Source organism: Euprymna scolopes, chromosome 14, assembly GCF_053919585.1.
Source record: "Euprymna scolopes isolate OS-2025 chromosome 14, ASM5391958v1, whole genome shotgun sequence".
NCBI lineage: Eukaryota > Metazoa > Mollusca > Cephalopoda > Sepiida > Sepiolidae > Euprymna > Euprymna scolopes.
Window position 1 is genome coordinate 36,996,470 of NC_136495.1, and position 23,736 is coordinate 37,020,205.

A 23,736-nucleotide genomic window follows, 5' to 3' on the forward strand; every position below is an offset into this window, starting at 1 on the left:
TAGGAAACAGAGTTTTCAGATTTTGAGATATGTGCAAGCTGAATTAGTCTATGTTTAGAGGTAATTTTCAAGAAACACTGTCAGATATAGTGAACACCAGGACATTGCAAAATGTAGGAGAACAAGGGTTTAATGAATGTTACATTGTGGCATCGCACATCAGCTCCCTGGATGGTAAATGAGAGGCACATCCCCTTCAGATCAAAGTGTTGATATCTGTTATGTCTGCTTGACGTCTCTTCTCTTTGAGTTTTTGGCATCATTAGTGGCAGAGTTCTCATCATCATTAATTTTCTCCTCAGAATTAATTATCTGAGCTTCAACCTTTAGTATTGGAATTGAATGTTGTATGAAATAAGTTTACAACACGTGTTTATAAAAATATATTCTTTTAACATTTAAGAAGGAATCATTTTAATAACTCAAGCATTGAGGTATGCAATTGTTGCTGTCAGGTTCCTGATTTCAACTGAATTACAAATCTTCTTTTGTGACGAAAAAAAGGAACAGGAGAAAGAGAGACATGAATACATATATTATTAAATAGAATGTTCTGAAGGTTAATTTCTTTAGTGAATCTGATGTCAGCCACATTTTCACATGCCAAGCTCAATTGCATAAACAATCCGGCCTAATAATGTGCACTAACATTTTGAGATAAGAATGGTTTGATTTTACTTGTCTTCCTCAGTGGGCAAGGAATTATAGGTAGAAGGATTTTAAAACTGGGAAGCTGAAGAACTTTCCAAAAAGGGTTCTTTTATCATTGTTCCTCAATGGTACTATCTTTATAAATTTTTCTCTCTCTTCAGCATAGTGTATGTATTTTAATAAAAACAAAATATTTTCTATGAATGTCTCCTAGTGTATTCCAATAATAATCCAAACATGGAAGAAATGTATTTGTCCCATCCAGTCAATGAATTATACCACAAAGAAGACTTCATTAAGAAAAAAAAGCCAATATATTAATTCCTGGGTGATATTGGGGGTGGGGCTGTTTCTAACAAATACATGATGTATATTTAATGAAAAGAACACATTTTTCTTTTTATTATATTTGTATATTTTCTTTCTTTAAGAGAAAAAAAACACATGTCCCGTCTGTCTTGGCTGTTTCGAAGAGAATAATGAAGTCAAAACTTTGTTATGTAAACACAAGTTTCACACTAAATGCATCTTACCGTGGCTGGAAAAAGTAAGGAAACCTTTTTCTTTCTCATCTCACAGTCTATCATGCTTAAGTTTTAAATATCGGTTTCATTGTTAAATGAGCAGATTAAATGGACACCTCTGAAGAATACCTGTTCTTGTTTTAACTCTTATAAGAAACTAGCATGACTACCTGGTGTTGCCCAGGGCAAAAGTGTAATATTTTGATTAATACTTCTCTCTTTATTTCTGTCTCTCTATATTCTCCCATTTCCTTTCTATCTCTCCACTCTCTCATATTCCTCTCTGAACATACATATCTACATACAATTCTCTTTTACACAAATTCAAGGAATTAGTCGGCATAAGAGAATTAACTCCTTAATTGAAATTCAGAGTTACTTCCCTTTAGTATATAGAAATGTCTGGAAAAATATACCCTTTCTGATGCGTTCTGTACCAGTTTAGGGTCAAAGAATTCTTTTTTTTTTTCTAAATGTTAGATATTCATCGAGGGCAATGCCTCTAAAGAATATACTAACTTTGTGAGCATTTGTTTTATAGTTTGGAACTTTTAGCTGAACATGCAAACACAGACAACTGACCGTTATACTATGGACTAGCAAAGCTACCCAGTGTCAGCTGGTGTCCTAATTTCCATAAGCTTACATACATTACAGAAAAAAAACATAAATGGACATGATTTTATATTCGTTCATACAAAGTTATTTCCCTTTGATTCCAACAAAAAATAAAGAAACAATTGTTATTCTTTTCCTTACAATATTAAGATTTTAAGGAGAGGAAATATCAAATGTGTGGAAACTGAAGTAGAGATACTAGAAGTAGGAAGCGACAGCATAGGAAAATGGAAGAATTTTGGTTGAAAAGTAACTGTCAGGATTCTTGGAAAATGCAAAAAAAAATACATTAAACAAAATAATCTTTTTAATATTGTAATTTAACTTCCTTTATATTAACTTTCTTTGGGGAGAAAGTCAGAATAAAAAATAATTATGCCGTGGGTAAGAACCAAACTCTCACACTCTGTCTCTAAGTACAGTGAGCTAACTGATTAAGTCATGGTAGAAAGTATGACATTATAATGCTATTAAATAAACTGAACTGTCTTTTTTTTTTTTCCCTTCTCCTCCACTCTCACTCTCTCAAAAGTCAACCTGAGGCAATAAAAGAAAGTGCTTCCTTTTTCACCAGTAAACATAAAAGAAATTATCTGTTATTAAATTAATACCAAGTTATTTAAGTAACATTATAAGGACTTGGAACTGTTAGCTCTTCCAACTCTATAATAGTAGTAATTAAAACAAAATCTGTTGGATTAAATATTCAAATCAATGAAATCGATTGGAATAAAATTTTTGTGTTTAACATGGACCAATATTTGCCTTATATGACTGACAAAACAGATTTTTTCATTTAGCTTGTAGTAAAAAAAACCTATTTATCTCAAATGTATTTGGGAAAAGTCGACTTTATCTTTTATATATACCTGTTTAATGTTATAGTTATTTTATTTTTATATATAAATATGCTTATTAAAATTTCAGTTAATTTAATCCATTGGTGCTCAAATTGTGTGTGTGTTTTTTTTTTAATTACAAAAATGTTTTTTTAAATAAAATATCATTTGATAATTAGTGGTGGAATGATTAATCGGAATCGGGATTCAAAAAATCAGTTTTGTGGGGAATCGGTATCAGAATCAGAAAAATTTGCGCCTATTTCCAATGCCCAAACCGATTCTTTTAATTATCTTTTTAATTTGATTTTGATTTAAAAAAAACCTCTTCCACCGCTAGTAGTAATAATAAAATAATATTTATTCATTTGAACTTCCAGTAAAACTAAAATCTGTAGCTCATCCTCCTCACAAGTGTATTTTTACGTTTGAGAAGATGTAGGCATGTTTAAGATGTGTTTTTACAGTAATCAGGACAAAATCACACTTTTAGTTACATATTAAGAGATTGATAAGAATCGGAATCGGGAATTTAGTACAGAATCAGTAATTGTATCGGAATGGGGAAAAATATTGGAATCGTCCCGTCACTACTACTAATGATAATAATCGTAATAATAATTGATACTGATAATGTGTTATATTATGAAATGAGAGAAATGGTCTGTTCATATCTGCCTATCTATTTATTTCTTTATCTTTTAACTCTTTTATAGTTAATGTCTATTTTAATGGCGTGCTCGTCTTATCTCTGGATGGGGGGGGGGGGGTCAGAACATATAATACCATATACATGACGAATGCGACGTATCTGTTTCTGCTCTACTGCCTTTTGGAGGATTCCATCATCGATCATCTTAAGAGAGCTGATTCTGCTAACCGAAGACAAGATAGGTTGGTTGGTTGTTTTTGTTTTACGGCATATCAACCCTTTTCAGATCATTTAATGCCGAATCCAGTTATTTTGAAGAAAAATTTTTTAATAGAATATATATATATATATATATATATATATATATATATATATATATATATATATATATATATATTTTTTTTTTTTTTTTTTTTTTTTCAAGTCGGTTTCTATTTAACCTATAGTTGGGACCCTAACAGTTACGAATCCAGTTATTTTGAAGAAAAATTTTTTTAATAGGATACATTTTTTTTTTCCAAGCCATTTTCTAATTTTCTATTTAACCCATAGTTGGGACCCTAACAGGTACTAGCACTCCAGGTCAGAGTGGACCTGGGAGCAATGGCAATTAAAGGGTGGCTCCACACTCCCCAAAGCCCGCAAGCTGGAGCCTCACCATCGGATATAGTTTAAGGTCATATTCAGGACCAGACAGGATAGACTCAAGATGATATATATACATATATATTTATTCACTCCACAGACATTTCTTAGCAGACTGGAGTGATCGTGCGATCTTGGACTGCGGACAAACTGTCTCCCCCTTTTGAGGAGACCTTAATCTCGCATATTACCTCTGTTGTGTCTAGGAACCAACTCCACTAAAATTAACTACATTTCCCCAAGCCAGAACTTTTGACATGTCAGATCCAGCCCTATCTACCTAGCTTCCAGTGCAAGTTTAGATTGGTCATAACTTGATTCATGTCAAATCATGACATCCTGAGTTTTCTTTGCACCTGCAAAGTTTGCTAACTTTACTGTTTTTCACGATTGTTATTCTTCAGTTAGACAGGTAAATGGAGATATATATATGTATATAAACAGATGCTGGTTAATTACTTTATGCCCAACAACTACATAACATGTACTTTTAAAGATTTACTTGACTTTATATACACTCCTGTAATTTTTTCTTTTTTTTTTTATATTGATATCCATATCAAAAACCCTTTTTTCTATTTGTTTAAAAAGAAAATACAACTCTGTTATATATGGGTCATGAAATTGCATTCATCTGCAAAAGATCTAGCTAAGTTGAATATTCTTTTAAACATTCATTTTAATTAATTCCCTATTAGTTCTTTTCGGTTTTCTCATGGGATGATCATCTTTAGTTAATTATTACGTGTAATTATATTCATGCAGATATTCTACATGATTTATATTTGCGTAATATTTTCATAAAAAGGTTATAGTTAACACAAACCTCTTTCTATATATATTTATGCATGCATATATATATTTGTTTGAAAAATTTTGCCTACCAAACTCTTCTGTTTTTTGTTTATAGACATGAAACTTAATATATAGGCTATTTGAACCCATGCAAAACTTTATATTTGGGTTTTAGCCAAAGAAAATCTGTGCAAAAGTGTGAAAATTAAAAAATGAAATTTGCCAGGTGAAGATCAAACAACGGCATTATGAATATGCATGCATAATGTAATAGCTATTAGTTCATGTTTTAATTTTTAGCTATGCAGCAAACATGTCTTCATAGCTCAGGCATTAACATCAAAGGAAAAAGTAAATTCTAAGCTAAACGTTTTGGTTTCAATTCTCAGTGGTGGTGTACGAGTCATTTTTTTTTTTTTTTTTAACGTTTTAAATCATTACTATATATTGGGTCCAATATAATAAATATGAAATCTGCATTAATCAAAATATCATATTTAAGTGTATTTTACGGCCGGGCGGGCTGCTAGTTCTAGAATAATTAGAACATTCATTTACACTATAAATATTAGTTGGTTATAAGGATTACTTACCAAAAAATCTTTGATTGAATAATAGATGAAACTGATTGCATCATTCGACTTTAGATTTTCACAGTATACGGAAAACTGAGACATCAGTGTTGCTAATGTACATCAAATAGTTGATGTAATATTTGAAAAGTACTCCAATCTTTGTGATTAACTATAGCTATCTCTGCAAAAATACAGCTGAAATATGATTAATTATTTTTCTGATCCGAAAGAAGGGGACCTTTGATACTAACGAGTTAAAATAACACCAGGAGGTTAAAGTTTAAGTATTTAAGTTTAAAAAATCATTTCTGTTTGAAGAAACATTGCTGTAAAGAAATAATAAAAATGAGCTTTTCTATTTGTCTTGCATACTCATGAAGAGTTTTAAAAAAAATTGTATGTAATTTGGAGAGAAGGAGGGGTGTTTAAAAATGAAGTTATGAATATTAGAAGTTAAATCATTTGAAAGGAAATAATAACTTATGGTTTGAATTATTTAAAAAATACAAATAAATGAATAAGTAAAAATATTTTTTTTCTTGTTATTTAAACAAACTGATATGAGCATATTACCCACTCTCAGTTATCCAAAGTATGTCCCACATCGATGTTGACAGACCAAAGCCACACAATAAACTGCATACGACATGGAGAGGATCAGTTGATGATGGCTTGATTGTAGAAATAGGAAATTAGCTTCAAAATGTTTAGCATGAGACATGGAGACGAACAATAAGGATCAAAGTGTGATCTATAAAAAGTAAAGTTTTTATTATTTGTAAGTTTTATTTGAATAGAGCCAAAAGAGTAATCTCCCCTGCTTTTTGTGCCAAGGGAAAAATTGCATAACTTGTTGCTGAAAGGGATTTTTTTTTTACTCAATGCAAAAAATACTCTGAAAAGGATATGTTGTAGCTATAATGAAAAGAACTCTAATAATAATGTATTGTTTTCAATAATGCACACCAATGCTCCATGAAAGAAGAAAGCTAGGCAGAATCAAATATTGATTTTTATATTACATACTATTTAGATCTGAAGTTTAAAATCCAAGTAACTTAATTTTATAAAGAAGTTCCTCGTCTACAATTTCTCCTATATTAAAAAATGAAAATAAAACCATTCTGTATCATATACATCCCCATGACAAAACGAAAATATCAAATTCCAAAAATGAAGCCCTTGTCCCCCCTTGACATAAATACCCGCAACACACCCAACAAGCAGCAAAATCCCACGCCTACACAGTAGAAATCCCTAGATGTAAGAAAACTTTTTGCTCTAATAGTTTTTTCCTAGAACTGTTAGACTTTGGAATTCCCTTCCGGCTTCCTGCATCTTTGACTGTACTGACATGCAGAAGTTCAAGTGTAATGTAAACATATCTTGCTGCTCAACTCCCTACATAGTTCCCCTACAAAATATGTCGTAGATAGTAGCCCCCTACATCAAAGTGGCACTGTGCCTTGTTTAGGGTGAAAATGCAAAAAAAAAAAAAAAAATTTAATCAAGTAGTTTTATTTTAAAATATGAAAATCAAATTTTATGAGCATCTGAGGAATGATTGTCTCATCTGCCATTTTTAAAAAATCTCAAAAAAAAAACAAAAAAAAAACAAAAAGATAAAGAGGATAACTCAACAATAATTCATACTTACTAGATTTATGTTGTAATGCCTACGAATTCCCATTGATCAGTTAAAAATGAATTACTTTATAAAAACAAAACTACTTGATCAATTTACGTTATTATTCAAATATGGTATTTTCGTTTTTATCACAGATATGTATATGATACAGATTTTTCTTTTGTGTTTTCATATAAGGTCAAATTCGGGACAAGAACTGTATTCTTTAAGATGTGTCCATTTGATTTGCACTTTTTTGAAAATATTGTTTTGCAATTTTTGTTAATTTGTATCATTTTTACTATTCAAACTATTATTCTCATCTTGGATATTATTCTCACAATGTTTCGGCTGATAGAACCTCTGACTTTCAGGTGCATCTTGTCAAACTCAAGAATCTATACAATTGTAGACAAACATCTAGGACAACAAAGTCATCTACGTCCGATTAAAAAAAATCATTCATTTTGTTAATTGATTAATGATATTATGTGATCAATAGTAGCAAACATGTTTCATCTGTTCAACAGTTTGGTGATTAACTTGCCACTCAATTTTAGTTGGGTGAAAGCTGTGTTTATTGAAGACATTTAACCCTTCATTCATTGAAATTTAAGTCGATTAAAGGTTGATTGAGCTTTGACTTTTTGTAGGTCCCTTCGTTGATCCAATTAACTGGATATAGTTAAGATTAAAATTTCATTGTTACATTCTGCATGTGATTTTTGTTTCTGCCGACAAGTCTACATTGTTTGACTTTGAAAACAATGTAGACTAATAAACATAAACCCATTGCACAATGTTACTTTATACACATTTATGTTATTTTTTTATATAACTGGTTTGATTGATAATTTTACTTTTTATGTAGGTTAACACGTGTCCAGTTTGCAGAGAGGAATTTGCTACTGACGATCCTGCATATGAAGAAGTGAGAAAATACAAAGTAAGTATTTGAAATAAAAGGCATCTTTTATAAAATAAATCAACTCAACAGGTTTTTTTTCCGTATTCAGTACAGGTGCAACAATAACTTTTTGGCAACATTTGTTCCAGACTCTTGTCAGATTAAGAGTTTTGTCTAACCATCTGTCTAGTGTTTTCAGATTAGGTCGTCTGAAGATACCAGCTTTGTGACCTAGCATTTATGCTATTGTTTATTTTCCCTTCTCTCAACTATGCTCTGCTAAACTAAAAACAAAAACAATTTTCCACTACAAAACAACCAAACACCATAATTAAATATTTGAAGATATAAAGAACTTGAAGCATTAAAAATTTTATCAAAATGATTGGATTCAGCATTAAATAACCCAAACAAGTCTCTGACTTTCGTCGGCTACTTTTACTAATTCTGAGCTAGGTTGTTACAATATGGCTAGCCAATTGTGATTTTAAAGTAAAAAAAACAAAAAAAACAACCACTTGTGAGCCTGATAATTCTGCCAGATCGCCTTTTGAATATCACTTTTCAGGTTCAGACTTCCCATAAATATGTTTGCATCAACCAATTAAAGAAAGACCTCATAGATGTGCTTTTGATCTGAGTGCTAAACTGCATGCCTGACCTATCTTAGGCAGCATTCGAGAAGGACTGTCATAAGGGTCAAACATTCAGTTATCTTCAGAGAGCTTGAATTCATACTTGTTTCATACGGCAAAAAACACTGAATACAGTGAAGTCAGTCATTTTTCAAAACTTCAATGCTCTCATTAGCCATATTTGATGACAAATGAAAGCAGTTGATTTGCATAGGCTTTAGATCTTTAACTTGAACAGTCTGCTATAAAAAATGAATTTGTCATTTTTTACAGAATAAAATAGATTTGTCCTTTTTAGGACATTCTGTATATACAGCAATAAGTATAGGCTTAGAGAAGCACTGGCTGAAATTGCCTTCTTGGATACAATTAAATATTCAATTTACTTAATTTTCAAGAGACATAATTCAAATAAAAACACGCTTTTGTTTAAATTATTTGTTTTTTGCTTTTTTTTGTATTGTTTTTTTTTTTTCTTTTTTGAGAGGGGATTAAAATTTTTATGGCCACTTATACAAATGTGTTTTATACAAACCGGACTTATGCTATAAAAGAAAAGTCCAAAAGTTTTGCAAATTTAGAAAAAAATCTTGAATAAGTTTTTTTTTCTTTTTCAATATTTTGAAAATTTTATTATGTGTTTTTCAAGTACATTTTTAGTATTGTATAGTCCAAAATATACACCAAATATTAAATGAAAAATATTAAAGAGATCCTCCCATTTCCTATACACACACACGTGTGTATATATATATATATATATATATATATATATATATATATATATATATATACACACACACACACACACGCACACACATACTCTAGACCATCTCTATTTTGGATCAATATTTTTTATATATATTATTAGATATTTGGAAATTCCAAATATTTATGAAGCATTTTTAATTTCAAGCATACATATCCATAGACATTTAGTATTTATATAAGTCAGCCACAGACCGAGTTTTTTAGACTTTTGTTTACCCCCAAACAATGCATATTGCCACTTAAATGTAAGGTGCTACTGTGATAGGGGCCAGATTTATAGGAGGCAATTTGTATGGATAGTTAGGCAGCAAAATGTTTGTTCATATCACGTTTAAATTTCTGTATATTGTCATGTCCAGCAGAACAGAGAGGGAAGCTTAAAGCACTCCAAGGAAAAGCTATTAAAGTAAAAGAAAATCTTTAAGCATCTAGACACCGCTACAGTGAAGGGGTGGAATTTTGCTAGTCAGATGAGTTGTGCTATGGTTGATGGGTAGTACAAGTACAGAAACCTCACCGAAGCACATCCTATGGAAGTACTTGTGTATCCTGTACCTCTACAAGGCCACCATTCACCATGCATGGAGTATTGTTGCCACATGTGGGTTGGTGCATCTACCACTAGTCTCTCCCTCTTGGATAGCATCCAAAAAGAGTTTCAACTTAATAGGTTCCACTTTGTCAACTAAGCTCCAACCTCTGTCCCATCGCCGCAATGGTGCATTTCTGTGCCTGTTTTACAAATATTTTAATGGAATATGCTCTGAACTCGTTGCACTTGTGTCCCCTTGACATACATATCCCCGACAAATCGGTTTACCAACAAAATTACACTCCTTTACTGTTGAGGCCCCTAAATGCCAGAAAGCTTTCTATTCTAATAGTTTCTTCCCTCAAAAAGCTAGGTTTTGAAATTCACTTCCTGTTACCTGCTTGTACTGATATGCAGAAGTTAGAAGACACTTGAAAGTATCCTGTACCTCGACAAGGCCACCATTCACCCATGCATGGAGTATTGTTGCCACATGTGGGCTGGTGCATCTACTACTAGCCTCTCCCTCTTGGATAGTGTCCAAAAAGAGTTTTCAATCTAATAGGTCCCACTTTGTCAACTAAGTTCCAATCCTTGTCCCATTGCTGCAATGTTACATTTCTGTACCTGTTTTACAAATATTTTAATAGAATGTGCTCTGATGAACTCGTTGCACTTGTGCCCCCTTGACGTACATATCCCCGACAAACCCGTTTAACAATAAAATCTCACTCTTTCACTGTTGAGCTTTCCTAAATGCCAGAAAGCATTCTATTCTAATAGTTTTTTCCCTTGAACAACTAGACTTTGGAATTCCCTTCCTGCTACCTGCTTCCCTGGCTATACTGGTATGCAGAAGTTTAAATGTAATGTAAATTAACATCTTAATCTTTCCTAGGCATGGTCCCAAATAGTAGCCCCTTATGTTCAAGTGGTGATATGCCTTGTTGAGGGTGAATGTGAGTAATAAAAAAGAAAAGAAAACCAATTTTTTTTTTTTTATCATTCTCTGATAATTTGTTTTTTCTTTTTGTAGGCTCGAAAGAAGCAACGAGATTTTGAAATAGACAATTTGCACTTCTCCATGTTTGGCTAAAAAATATATTCAAGATTTTTATTGGATGTTCACATGTTGTGTATCGAAGAGGATTTCTTTCTTTTTTCTTTTTTTTTACCATATTTCACTAATTTTATTGACTTTTAAAATAAAGTCAAAGACATTGATGCAAATAATTTATAGAGCTGTTTCACAAAAATAACTCCAACTTCGTTTTTCTCTGAAAAAATCTGGCTTCAAAATGCAACTGTGTGCATATGTTTCATATGCAACCTATTTGGAGAATTAATGGCATAACTAAAGGATTATGTTCTGTGTAAAGCAGTTTCTTTATGTGGGTGTTGCTTTTGTAAGATCACTCTATTACTAATCTAATTCACTTTGTGGTTCTTTTGTTTTCCTCTGGATGGACTTTGGTTTGTACTGATCAAATGTATTTACCTGTATTTGGTATTCTGTTGTATTCTGTTACCTGAACTAAGAAGTGCCAAATATTTGCAGAATATCGACAAGGTTCCCCTATGTTGGCTAGAGCCCTTGCCGATCACAACGCTCAGATCTTTCTTCTGAGCCCCACGGCTTTTACATTTAGTGTCACGTTTTTATGGTTTTGTTAGTATATGTGGCAACACCAAGCCTAACCTTATTTGGTTCTTCTTTGTTATTGTAGCAATATTTGAAAATTGGAACATTGAATTTCAAGTGAAACCAATGGTATCTACTGAATCGTCATGTCACAGTAATAAACATATCCAAAAATTACGATAAAGGAGAAAATTGATTATTAATGAAAACAGTTTTTGTAGATAATTAGCAAAAATTAAGTTTTGCTAAATTGACCAAAGATTTTCAGTTTTCAAAAAAGATTTTTTCTTTTTGTTACAATTAGAAATCGGGGGGGGGGGGGTATTTTTTTTTTTTTCTGCAAAATTCAATTTTCACTGATTGTCTTCAAAAACTATTTTCAATGATAATTAATTTTCTATTCTCATTACTGTGACATGGCAATTCAGTAGATGCCATTGGTTTCACTTGAAATTCAATATTTCAATTTCGCTACCATAATGAAGAAGAACCGCTTATTTTACTTGTTATCATGTCCCAAAGATTGTGTTGATCTTGCATGTAGAAATAACAGTGCACTTTCACGTTAAATGTTGATCAGTATTTGTTTCAACAACACATAACTCGGAAACCAAGCATTTCTGAATCCACATACATGTATAGAACATAATCTCAAAGTTATTTCATTTTCCAAACATTCTGTATATGTATACATCAATTAAACAATGGAATATATTTCTGACAATATGTTATGTATAACACTGATGTTTTTTTTGGTGGGCACTTGTGTTTGCATATGTAATTTTCTTATGAAATCAAATGCTTAACCCGTTAATGCTCAATTTCTTTTTTCTTTAATTTATTACCAAAGTAAGTAGTTGTTCAAAATTCCTGCATATTTTGAAAAACAAAAATACAGAAAAATCTTTATGATGTACATACCTAACATGGAAGGAGACGATCATATTCCAAATATCACATAAATTGATCAAATATATATTTTTTTTCATTTTGAAAATCATTTTTTACGATTTTAAACAATTAATGGTAAAATCATAGCTATTATAATGTTGAAAAACAATAATCTCGGAAGTTAGGATTGACTTATCTCCCTTTGTTTATTTAAGATGGTGAAGTGAGACATTCCGTCCTAGTTCGTCATAAAATTTGATTTTCTTAGTTTAAAAAAAAAAAAAAAAAGGTAAAAAAAACTACCTGATCAATTTACGTAAGTTTTGGAATGTAACTTTTTCTTTTCATCGTAGGTAAGTAAATTATACATATATTTTTTTTTAAATATAGGGAAAACTCTGGACAAGAAGCCCCAAATATTATTTAATACTGAAGTTACTTAATAGGATAGTTAGAGCATTCATCCATGCCAGAAATAAAAATATGGATGGGTTGGTTATGTTCTACTTACCAAAGAAATTTTTAATTGAATAAGCAATGAAACTGATTGCATCCTTCTATGCTAGATTTTCACAGTATACTGAAACCCGAGACATAATGGGCTAAGATGACGCACTGGTAGGTTAAACTTTTAAGTCTTTATTTAAATTTAAAAAAATTTGTCCATTTGAAGAAACACTGATGTAAAGCAAAAAAAAATAAATGATAAAAATTAGTTGCTCTCTTTTTTGTCTCCTTTTTTATGTCTTTCCTGCATACTCATGTAATGTGTAAAAAGTTTTGTGTAATTTGGTGAGAGACAGAGAGGCGGTAAAATATAAACTTAGGAATATTATAAATTGAATGAATTATTTGAAAGGAAATACTAACTTATTTGAATTATTTTAAAAAGAAATACAAATAAATGAATAAACGAAAATAATGATTTGTTTAATCAAATTTAAATACATACAAAATGTAATGGTTTTTTGTTATTCAAATTTTTATTGAGGATTGATAAGTTATGCTGTTTTAAGTTGATTACAAAGCAAGTTATTATATTAAGATTTATTTATTGAACAATAAAATACAATATTCATTGGTGAGCACTTAGTCTAGAATTGACTCTAGACTGAGTTTCTATGATATTTCTATGCTAGAAGTTATATTGGGTTTATATAAGGGAAATAGCTCGTATATTTTTACAAACACTAAGAAGTTAATTTATGTACGAGACTGGAAACAAAGAAATTTTACAAAAACTAGATCCATCCTGTGCGTATAAAGAGCTAGTATTGTTTTACTTACTATTTGCTTTCTGAACTGTGAAATGAACGTCAGATTTTTATGAATAACTGAAATGATAAATTCAACATAAGTAGTCAGTCTTTTTAAATACCAGCTTGAACCCTCTAAAGATCTCATTTTTTTTTTTTTTTTATCTTTGAAGAGTGGGGTCCCTATTCTAAAAACTATTCACTCTGGAAAGATTGATAATTTTATTTTTCCAGAAATTTATTTAAGAAAAAAAAAGTTATGACCATAATGCATCACTCAGTGGAACAAAACCTTGGCAATATTGAGAAAATAGTATAAAAACAAATGTTAATGAGAAGCCATGTTGAATCACATCCAGTTATGGTGCACAACAGCCATAGTAATGATTTTTTGCCACTTCTGCATTACGTAAAAATATTTGAAAACTAGAACATTTATTTTATAAAAATCTATCATTATATAATTGTAAAAATATTTATTGAAAAGTCTGTGTAAGAAAATGTAATTTTAATAAAACAATTTTTGAATAAAAGCAACGTTGGATTTTTTTAAAAAATTTCCTAAAAAATATTTTTAATTAAAATAAAATTTGATTTTTTTTTTTTCCGAATAATTTAAATGAAACATTTTTCGAATTAAAGCAACATCAGATCCCCCCTCCCTCAGAAACATTTTTTCATTAAAGTAAAATTTTCACTGCAACAGAATATAGTTTTATTTTTGTGGTAGCTGTTGAAGGGTCAACAATATATTATAGTTTTAATTTTTGTATTAATAAACAATTTAAATAGAGAGAAGCGCCACCTGGCGACAGTTTAGTGAAATGCACCAAAATATGGTGCTATCCGTATAATGCAGAAGTGTGTTTTTTTTTGTTTTTTTTTTTTTACTATTTATTAAATTAAACATTTTTATCAAAAAAATCAATTGAAAGATTTTATCTAATAATGAAATTTTTTTTATGATTCCTATGACGTTTATATCAATCAATTCATTTAAGGAGCTGACATGATAGAAAATTTACAAATAGAAAAATAAAATTCATGCAGGGACGACCTTTATCTGGCATTGGTTTAATAATTTGCCTTATTTTCTCCTCCCTCTAAATTAATCTTTTCACTTAATAACATTTAATACGAACAGGAGTGTCAATCAAAAAAAAAAAAGAAAAAGTTGTACATACATGCATATACATACATATATGATTAACATTAAATAAAAATTGACTTTTAAAAAACTGTTGTTGAGACCTCAATTCTGAAATGAAACCAAAAGGGCCCACTATATTTTAAGATATACCTTTATAACAATAATTATGATTTTTCTGAACACTTTACTGCAGTTTCATGACCTTCCATTCACCGAAAGAGTTTTATCGTATTCCTTAATGGTGTTATACATTCAAATAAAAAACTGAAATTCCTCATTCAAAATTAGAAGCAATATCAACGACACTTCTAATGGATAGAGCCATGAAATTGCAATAAAGTGCTTAGATATCAAATTAATTACTGTTATATATGAGGGTTGTTCCAAAAATAATGAGTCCTATTTTTAACTTACAAAAAAAAACAAGTTGAAGAGCTATGAAGATGAGAGTAGTACCATTAAAACAAATGATTTTTTTTTTTTTTTTTTTTTTTTTTTTTTTTTTGTGTGTGTGCTCCGGAATTTTTCTACAATTCAGCGATGGGTGGTGTGACTGTGCATTGGTTTTGTCACTCAGATCTCTGTCATCACTCTGAAATCGATGAATCCATCTCCTAACTGTGCAGACATCAACTGTATCTGCTTTGTAAACATTCAACAGGCACCAGTGAATGGTGATTGGTTCAGTTTGTATGGAGGAATTCAATGACACATCTCTGCTTCTGATGCATGCCCATGACAGAAATTGCTTTCTTAGTCTCACACTGTAACTATCTGCAATAGAGAGATGAAACGTTCATATCATGAATGCATAAGTTCAGTCAACATAACAATATAATGTGTAATCCCTCTCAGATCTATTCAGGTAGAATAAAAAAAAAATAGGAGGCATTACTTTTGGGATTCTCTTCATATATATGCAGATGTGGGGAAAGGTGATGCATTAAAAAGTATATATTTTATGTTACAAATTCTTTTTTCTTATATTTCGTTTAATAAAAATCACATAATTCTAAAGTGTCTCCCATTATTTTTTCACATTAATTAGCCTACGTAATTTGATTTGATTTTATTCATTTGGGAAATTATATACATGCGATTTTATTTTAAATCTTAAATAATAACGTGTCTGTTCTTATTTATTTGCTTCTCTTTAGACACAAAATTGTTTTTTCATGTGAGGGGGAAATCTAGCTCCCCCTGCCCCCTTAAAAAAGGCATTCTGAATTATGACAAAACTAAAAATTGCCTCAGTCTAGAAGGATTTATTCTTCACTGATCGAGGATAGAAAGATAAAATTTAGCCAAAAGGTCAAAGAATTACTCTATAAAATAATGTGCAAGTCACGATGTGAAAAGAAAAACTCAAACTGTAAGGGAGGTAATCTTCAACTGTATATAGGATTTATTTTTCTTCCAATTGGAGCATTTTAGATTATTACATAAAATTGTGTTCTTTCTGAAATAATTATTTTCAGAAAGAAACTGAAATGAATTACACCATTTTTAGTATAAAGAATACTCTGAAGATCTACAATAAAAGATTGGATATTTTTTTTGGAGAAAATTTAATTTGAAGAAAATTTAATTTGAAGAAATTAACAAAAAATAAATCAAAATTGATAATGAGTTTTGCACATTGTCAATCTTAGGGATCTTTCTATTGAACTCTGGAATCTGTGCAGAATTTCAAACAAAACTTGTTATTTAATCTATAGGAGTAACATCAGCCATGACCAGGTAGAAGTCTTGAGTGATTCGCAATTGTATTCTTAATATCACTTGCACTGAAGATTAAACCTTCAACCTTAAGAGAATATCACAAGTTTGTGGCCTAATAAATAAAGTATCAGAGAAGATTCATTTGCGACACTCTTCTGAAGGTTGAAGGTTCAGTGCTGGCAATACTAATTGTGACTAACTTAAGATTTCTTTCTCATACAATATTATTTAAATATACAGCATAATCACATTGACACAACGGTTCTTGTTAGATCACCAAAGTTAAGCAACATTGACCCTGATCTATACCAGATGGGTGACAGATTTTGGAATACCAGTCGCTATATATATTCATCTTAATTTATTTTTAATTTTTAACCAGTTTATGTGTGTGTCACGTTGGTACAGTGGTAATGTCACCAGCTTTGAATGCTACAGTTTTGGTTTCGATTCTAGCTGATGGCACCCAAATACATTTTTTTTTTTTTAAATCACGACTCTACAATAATATATACGAAATCTGGACAAATTCAAATATATTTAAACGTATTTTGTGCCCGGACAAAGGTGGGTGCTCTCCCGCTCTCCACTAGTGTTTGATATAATTGTTCTTCTTAATCAGATTCGACAACTTATTTAAAAGATATATTACTCTAGTAGCAAAAAAGAAGGAAAAAACAAACAAACAAAAAAAAAACAACATTCTATTGGCTAATAAATATCATTCAGAAGGAATTTATTTATTCTCTGAATGTTTTGCAAACATTGTAAAATGGTTTCTTTTTTTATTCCTTTATTTTGTGATTTTCCCATGAAATCTAAGCACAAAGCTGTTAAAATAAGAAAAAAGAAAATTAAAAATAAATAACAATGAACATTTGTTAAAATCTATTTTTTATGCTTCTGAATTTTTGAGATAAGGATTAATAATTTGTATTATTTGGCTCGTTCTGGCTCATTCTCGTCTTGAGTGTTATTTTCACAACATTTCAGCCGATGTAACCTCCGGCCTTCTTCAAGCGTATCTTGTCGAATTTGAGAATCTTTCTGCACATAATTTCAAATGGAACCTCTTATTTAATCCATCGGAGTAGTGTGTACTTATTCCATCAGTCAAAATCATGAATTACTTAGGACTTCTATCCAGTCATGGCTGACGGAATGAGAGCATGCTACCTCCATGGATTAAATATATGGTTCTGTTCAAAATTCCTTGCAGTGAATATGGCAGAAAGATTTTCAAGTTTATCAAGATATACCTGAAGGAGGTTACACTGATTGAAACATTGTGAAAATAACACTCAAGATGAGAACAGTAGTCTGAATAATTCAAATTTATTCATTATGCATGTAAAACTTCAGTGGACTATGGTTTCATGCTCCAACGTCTGATTACACTAGTATCACGACACAAGCCAGAAAAAAGTATGAAGCAGAAGAACCACGGCACATGTTTGGGGTATGATAGTCAGAGATGTGGGCATAATCGTGCTCCATCCATTCTTAACTCTTGCTCTGACGCCATCATCATCATCTCTCTGCTCCAATGATGTCATCAAGATAACCCACCTAATATAGAAAAAAAGATGCTTTCTTTTTTTCTCTTTTTAACTGTTGCCTTTTTAGTAGCTTTCTCATTAAATCTATGCAAGCAGCTGTTGTTTAGGGAGATAAAATTAAACAAACAAAAATATGAAATCAATAACATGGGACAATTATTTGTTATAATTTACATTTTAAAATCATTGATACATCACTCAATGATCTCGAGCTTAACATATAAATGTTTCTAATAATAATAAAAAAAATCATATACTGTTTATAAAGTACTAACCTTCAAATAACGTGCCAAAAATTTGAGCTCCTTCAGATTATTAGTTAAAAATTTGTTAAACAATAGAAAAATCTGAATTTGTTTTTTTTTTTTTTTTTTTTTTTTTTAAACCATTATTTCCTGGTAAGGGGGAAAAATTGCTGTTCAAGAAAAGCAATGACTTGATGCATATTATTCGGATTCTGTTCTGTGAGACACAAAAATTAAGAGGTGGTATGATGACTTCACAGTCGTACAGACACAAATGACACTGGTTATTTATTTGTTTCCCACGAAACAAAATGTGACACAAGGTCGGTTTAATGTGGAAGATAACCAGCTCCCCTCAAAAGGGGATTCTACAAATATAAAATTGCCTAAGTATATAAAGGTTTCCCTCTCCATTGACTAAGGACAATTAATTTGAGTGCAGCATCTGAGCAAACACCACACTTCAGCCACCAGTCCAGTACGACAACTGACACTGAATGTTCAAGTTGCCCAAATTCAGCAGTTGTCTCAGAAAACATTAAAAAAAAATCTAAAAATTCATTTTTGGTGAATCGTAAACAAAATCTGTGTGACATAGCAGAGAGGTTGAAGATATCCGCAGGTAGTATATTCAACATTTTTCATGACCATTTGTCAATGTAAAAACTACGTTCAAAATGGCTGCCGGTACTATTCACAGTCGATCAAAAAATAATGTGTCGATAATTCAGAGCATTGTTTGCAACTGTTTTAATGCAACAGAAAGAAGCTCTTGCATCTACAAAAATGCATCAAATTTTTGGAGAAGCGTTGGAATCAGTGTATCATTCTAGAAGGAGACTGTGTTGAGGAATGGGGTTGAATTTTGCCTAAAAGTTGCTTTATTTGATAGGCCTGGAACTTATTCAGTAATTTGTTCTCCATATTAAATATCCCACTTATGCTGGTAACACCAATTTCTTTCTATTCTCTCTGATGATGATGATGATGATGATGATGATGATTATGATAGCAGCAGCAAGTGTGTATTGATGTGATGATGATGTCCGGATCTTGAACCATAGTATGACTGGGAAATGATTTCCCATTTAGAAAATCAATCAGTTGCTTCTGAAGTTACAAAAAGAAATATCGATTTTATGAATTGTTAACAAGTTCAATGCAAAACAACTATTGCTAAAACAACCTTCATGTAAATGAATGGTAGCATTTAATGCTACTAAGACTAAGCTTATTTCCTTTAGCAACTATAAAAATAAACTTTTCAACCACCGATTGCCATGACAAATAATACTCTACATGAGAGCTCATCCTTCAAGCTCATTGGCTTAATATTCACAGGCAACATAAATTGGAACAAATGCATTGAGGATATTGCAATGCTGCTGCAAAGAACGTGGGCTCCCCCCTACTGTGCGAGAGAATTGCTCACACCAGAGAGCATTCTACATGTTTACAAAGCCACAATTCCCCCATGCATGGAGTATTGTTACCACATCTGGGCTGGTGCATCTACCACTATTTTCTCATTCTTAGGCAGTGTTCAAAAGAGGTATCAAATCTAATAGGTCACACACTATTGGTCAAGCTCCAACCTCTGTCCCATTGCAGCAGTGTTATATCCATTTATTACATGTGTTGCTGTCATGGCTGCGTGTGCGTGCCAGACAAAAGCAAAGAGGTTTGGGATGAAAGGGGTCAGCCACCATAGCAAAAGATGATCGAGTCATGAAGGCAAAGATCCGCCAGAGTTTTATTGACGTAATGTCCAGGTGCCACGTGGGAACCTGAAAAAAAAAAAAAAAAGATTTCTCGGCACTTCTTTATTTGTGTTTTACAATAACGTACACAGTGTGGCGTTAGTTGGGTAATTGTGCATAAAACCAGACCCTAACTTTCAAGCACGCTGGAAGGTGGCGTCTGCGCCTGTCAATTGAGGTATGGAAGCACAAAATTGGTACAATTTTCAATTATATTTCATGTTTATTTTTTTCACCCCTTATAATAAAAATATATAAAAATACGTAAACATTTTTTATCAATTCATTTGTTATTGCAAAAGAGAAAATAAGGAACACGATTTATATTAAAATAAAAACAAGAATTAATTCAAAAGGAAAAATTGCTTGGTATTTCTGCGTTAAATGTAAATAAACACTTTGTTGCTTCATGGATGTAAAAAACTAAAATTTGTTATTTACTAAAAAATTGTATTACAAATGATAGGAATACGATTTCATTTATACTGAAACTGGACAATAATCAAATAACCCAACAAATTAAAAACCAACAAAAAATAATTTTCAAGAATTAAAATAACTTTAAATATTTTTTAATAAAACCAAACAATAAATATTTTTTTACTAAAAACGGATGATAAATATTTTTTAATGAAAATGAACAATAAATATTTTTTTATAGGTTTCTCCTTTTTAATACAATTTTTAAGTAAATAATAAACAAATTTTAGTTTTTTTACATCCATGAAACAACAAAATGTTTATTTACATTTAACGCAGAGACACCACACAATTCTTTCTTTTGAATTAATTCTTATTTTTATTTTTTCTTTCAATTTTAGTATAAATTGTGTTCCTTATTTTGTCTTTCGCAATAAAAAATTAATTGTACCCATTTTGTGCTTCCATATCTTAATTGACAGATGCGGACGCCACTTGCTGGCATGTTTGAAAGTTAGGGTCTGGCTTTATGCACAATAACCGTCGGTTGAATGGCATAGCAAGAAACCTGTAGCGGCTATTATGGAATTATTGAAGAAGTCAGATTCCTAATGATGTGACACAAGGCAAGCAGATAATGGAAACACTTCTTGATTTATGTTCGAGTGTGATAGTCGCTAAAATAAGGTGTCGGTCGAATGGTATGACAAGTGTTGTGGTTGCAAGGTTGAACAATAATTAGTAAGGAAATACAATGAAGACGCAAACAACAAGATAACGCAATAATAAGTGTATTAAAGAAAAGGTATACTTACAATATGTACAAATGACGGTGTCGAGTCAGAGAGTCTTGGTGGGAGGACATGTACGCTCTTCGGCGTCACTTCCGGTGGCATTTGAGTAAGACACACCAAGGCCAACCTAGGCTTGCCATTTATAGTGTTATGTTATTCGCATATGCAAATAAGTGGTTACCACCACAACACCCCCCTCCCAAGATTTGAAGTCACACAGATTTCAATATCTTTTTCTTTTTGGGTTTACCATTAATGGTTCATTCACTTTTCTTTTCCTACCTGATCTTCGGGGTTCAGGTGCATTTTGAGGCGGTTCCAAATTAAAAGATTCGTATATGATATCTATGGTGTCCTCCTCTTTGACTGTTGTCGTATCATCATCATCTTGGATATGACGTTTTTTTATCTGATTCAGGTGCCTTTTATGTATATTCTGTGGACCTTTAATCATGTATGTACAATCACCAATGCGTTTATCCACTACTCCACATTCCCAGTAAGATGTGTTATTTCTGCAGCACTTAAAATATACTCGATCTCCCGAGTTATATTTCTTTCTTCTCGTGTGTGTAGTGTTTCGGATAATTGCCTGCCTTGGCAATAGTTTGTCAAACGCTGATTTTACCTTTCTGGCAAACATTAGATCAGCTGGTGATATGTTTGATGGTGTACTAGGATGTGGTGTAATCCTATATACTTGCAAGAATTGTTGCAAAGCTTTTTCTGTTGGTGTTCCAATGGATTTCTTTAACGCTCGTTTTAGCGTGTCCACGAACCTTTCCGCGAGGCCGTTCGACCTTGGATGATACGGCGGAGTCGTGATGTGCTTCACTCGGAATGTGTCGCAAAATTCCTTAAACTCTGCGGATGTGAACTGCGTTCCGTTGTCAGTGACCAGTGTGTCTGGTACACCGAATCTTGCAAACAACTCGTGTAGGAACCCTATCGAGTTGTTCGTTGTTGGATTCCTGCAACGCATTACTTCTGGCCATTTTGTGAAACTATCCACTACAATTAAATAATAGTTTTCACTTACTGGACCAGCGAAGTCCATGTGGATTCTCGACCATAGTTGGTCGGTTTTCGGCCAAGGTTTGTGTACTATAGGTGGAGATTTTGCCGCTAACTGGCATCCTTTACATTTATCAATTGTTGTCGCTATGTCAGTGTCCATGTTACGCCAGTACACGTAGCTTCTCATTAACGACTTCATTCGATTTATCCCCGGATGTCCTGTGTGGAAATCTCTTAACATCCTATTCTGCAATGTTTTGGGTATTACCACTCTCTCGCTGTACAGTAACACATCGTCACATATGGAGAAAACTTCCTGCACCTTTGTGTCCGTTATAATTTTCTCTTTTATGTCCTTTATATATTCGTCTTTCTCGGCTTCCCTTTTAATGTCCGACAAAGTTACGGGTAGTTCCTTAATGATGTTTGCTACCATATTTTTTACTTCAACATTTGTCCGAATTGCTGCAATGACTGATTCTTCCAGATTGTGTTTCTGTGGTATCAGTCTTGACAGTCCATCCGCATGGCAAATCTTTTTTGATGCTAGATGTTGTAGCTGGAAATCGTAATTAAGTAGTATTGTACCCCAGCGCAGCAATCTATTTGCGGTGTATACCGGCAATCCTTTTCTTGATCCATAGATCGTGACTAACGGTTTATGGTCGGTTTCAAGTATGAATTGTCTACCATATAAATATCGGTGAAATTTAGTCACGGCAAAGATTATGCTCAACGCTTCTTTTTCGATTTGTGAATATGCCCTTTCGGCTGGTATCAGCGTTCTCGAAGCGTGCGCTATTGGTTTTCTAGACCCATCCGGCATAATATGTTGAATGCATGCTCCTAAGCCGTAGGAGCTAGCGTCACTAGCGACGACTATTTTTAAGTTTGTGTCAAAGTGCGTTAAGAATAATTCGGATGTTAGTGCGCTCTTTATTTTGTCAAAAGCGGTTTGACATTCTTGCGTCCAGTTCCACGGTGTATCCTTTTTAAGCAGATTATTTAAGGGGGCTCGCAAGTTATGCATTCCTTCAATAAAAAATTGGTAATAATTTGCGAGTCCTAAGAAACTCTGCAAGGTTGTTACATTATCGGGTGCTGGCATATTTTTTATTGCCGCAGATCTGTCTGGGTCTGGACGTCGTCCATATTTGTTTATTATGTGTCCAAGATACTTAATCTCGCTCATACAAAAGTCACATTTACTTTCTTTTACTTTAAAGCCGAATTCTTGTATTCGAGTAAATACTTGTTTCAAATGTTCCTTATGTTCTTCTAGGGATTTGCTCCTGACAACAATGTCGTCCAGGTATGCACATGCACACTCAATACCACTTAGCATGGTGTCCATCGCTTGCTGAAAGATGGCAGGCGCTACTTTGATGCCAAAAGGCAATCGGTTGTATTTGTATAATCCCTTATGCGTATTGATGCATAGTATTTTTGAGCAATTCTCCTCGACCGGTATTTGCAAATACGTGTCGCTCAAGTCTATCTTGGAGAAGA

The 23,736-nt window shown here is 32.2% G+C and overlaps 1 protein-coding gene across 1 annotated transcript in view; it reads left to right on the top strand.

Moving 5' to 3' along the window:
- LOC145292956 (E3 ubiquitin-protein ligase RNF181-like) overlaps positions 1–13,019 on the top strand; it is a 44,466-nt gene extending 31,447 nt beyond the window's left edge. Inside the window, exons 4-6 of the mRNA XM_080139168.1 lie at positions 1,083–1,198; positions 7,798–7,872; positions 10,808–13,019. Of these exons, the coding sequence (XP_079995294.1) occupies positions 1,083–1,198; positions 7,798–7,872; positions 10,808–10,867 (251 nt within the window). The 3' untranslated portion in view covers positions 10,868–13,019. The remainder of the gene's footprint in view (positions 1–1,082; positions 1,199–7,797; positions 7,873–10,807) is intronic.
- The last annotated feature ends 10,717 nt before the right edge of the window (positions 13,020–23,736 follow it).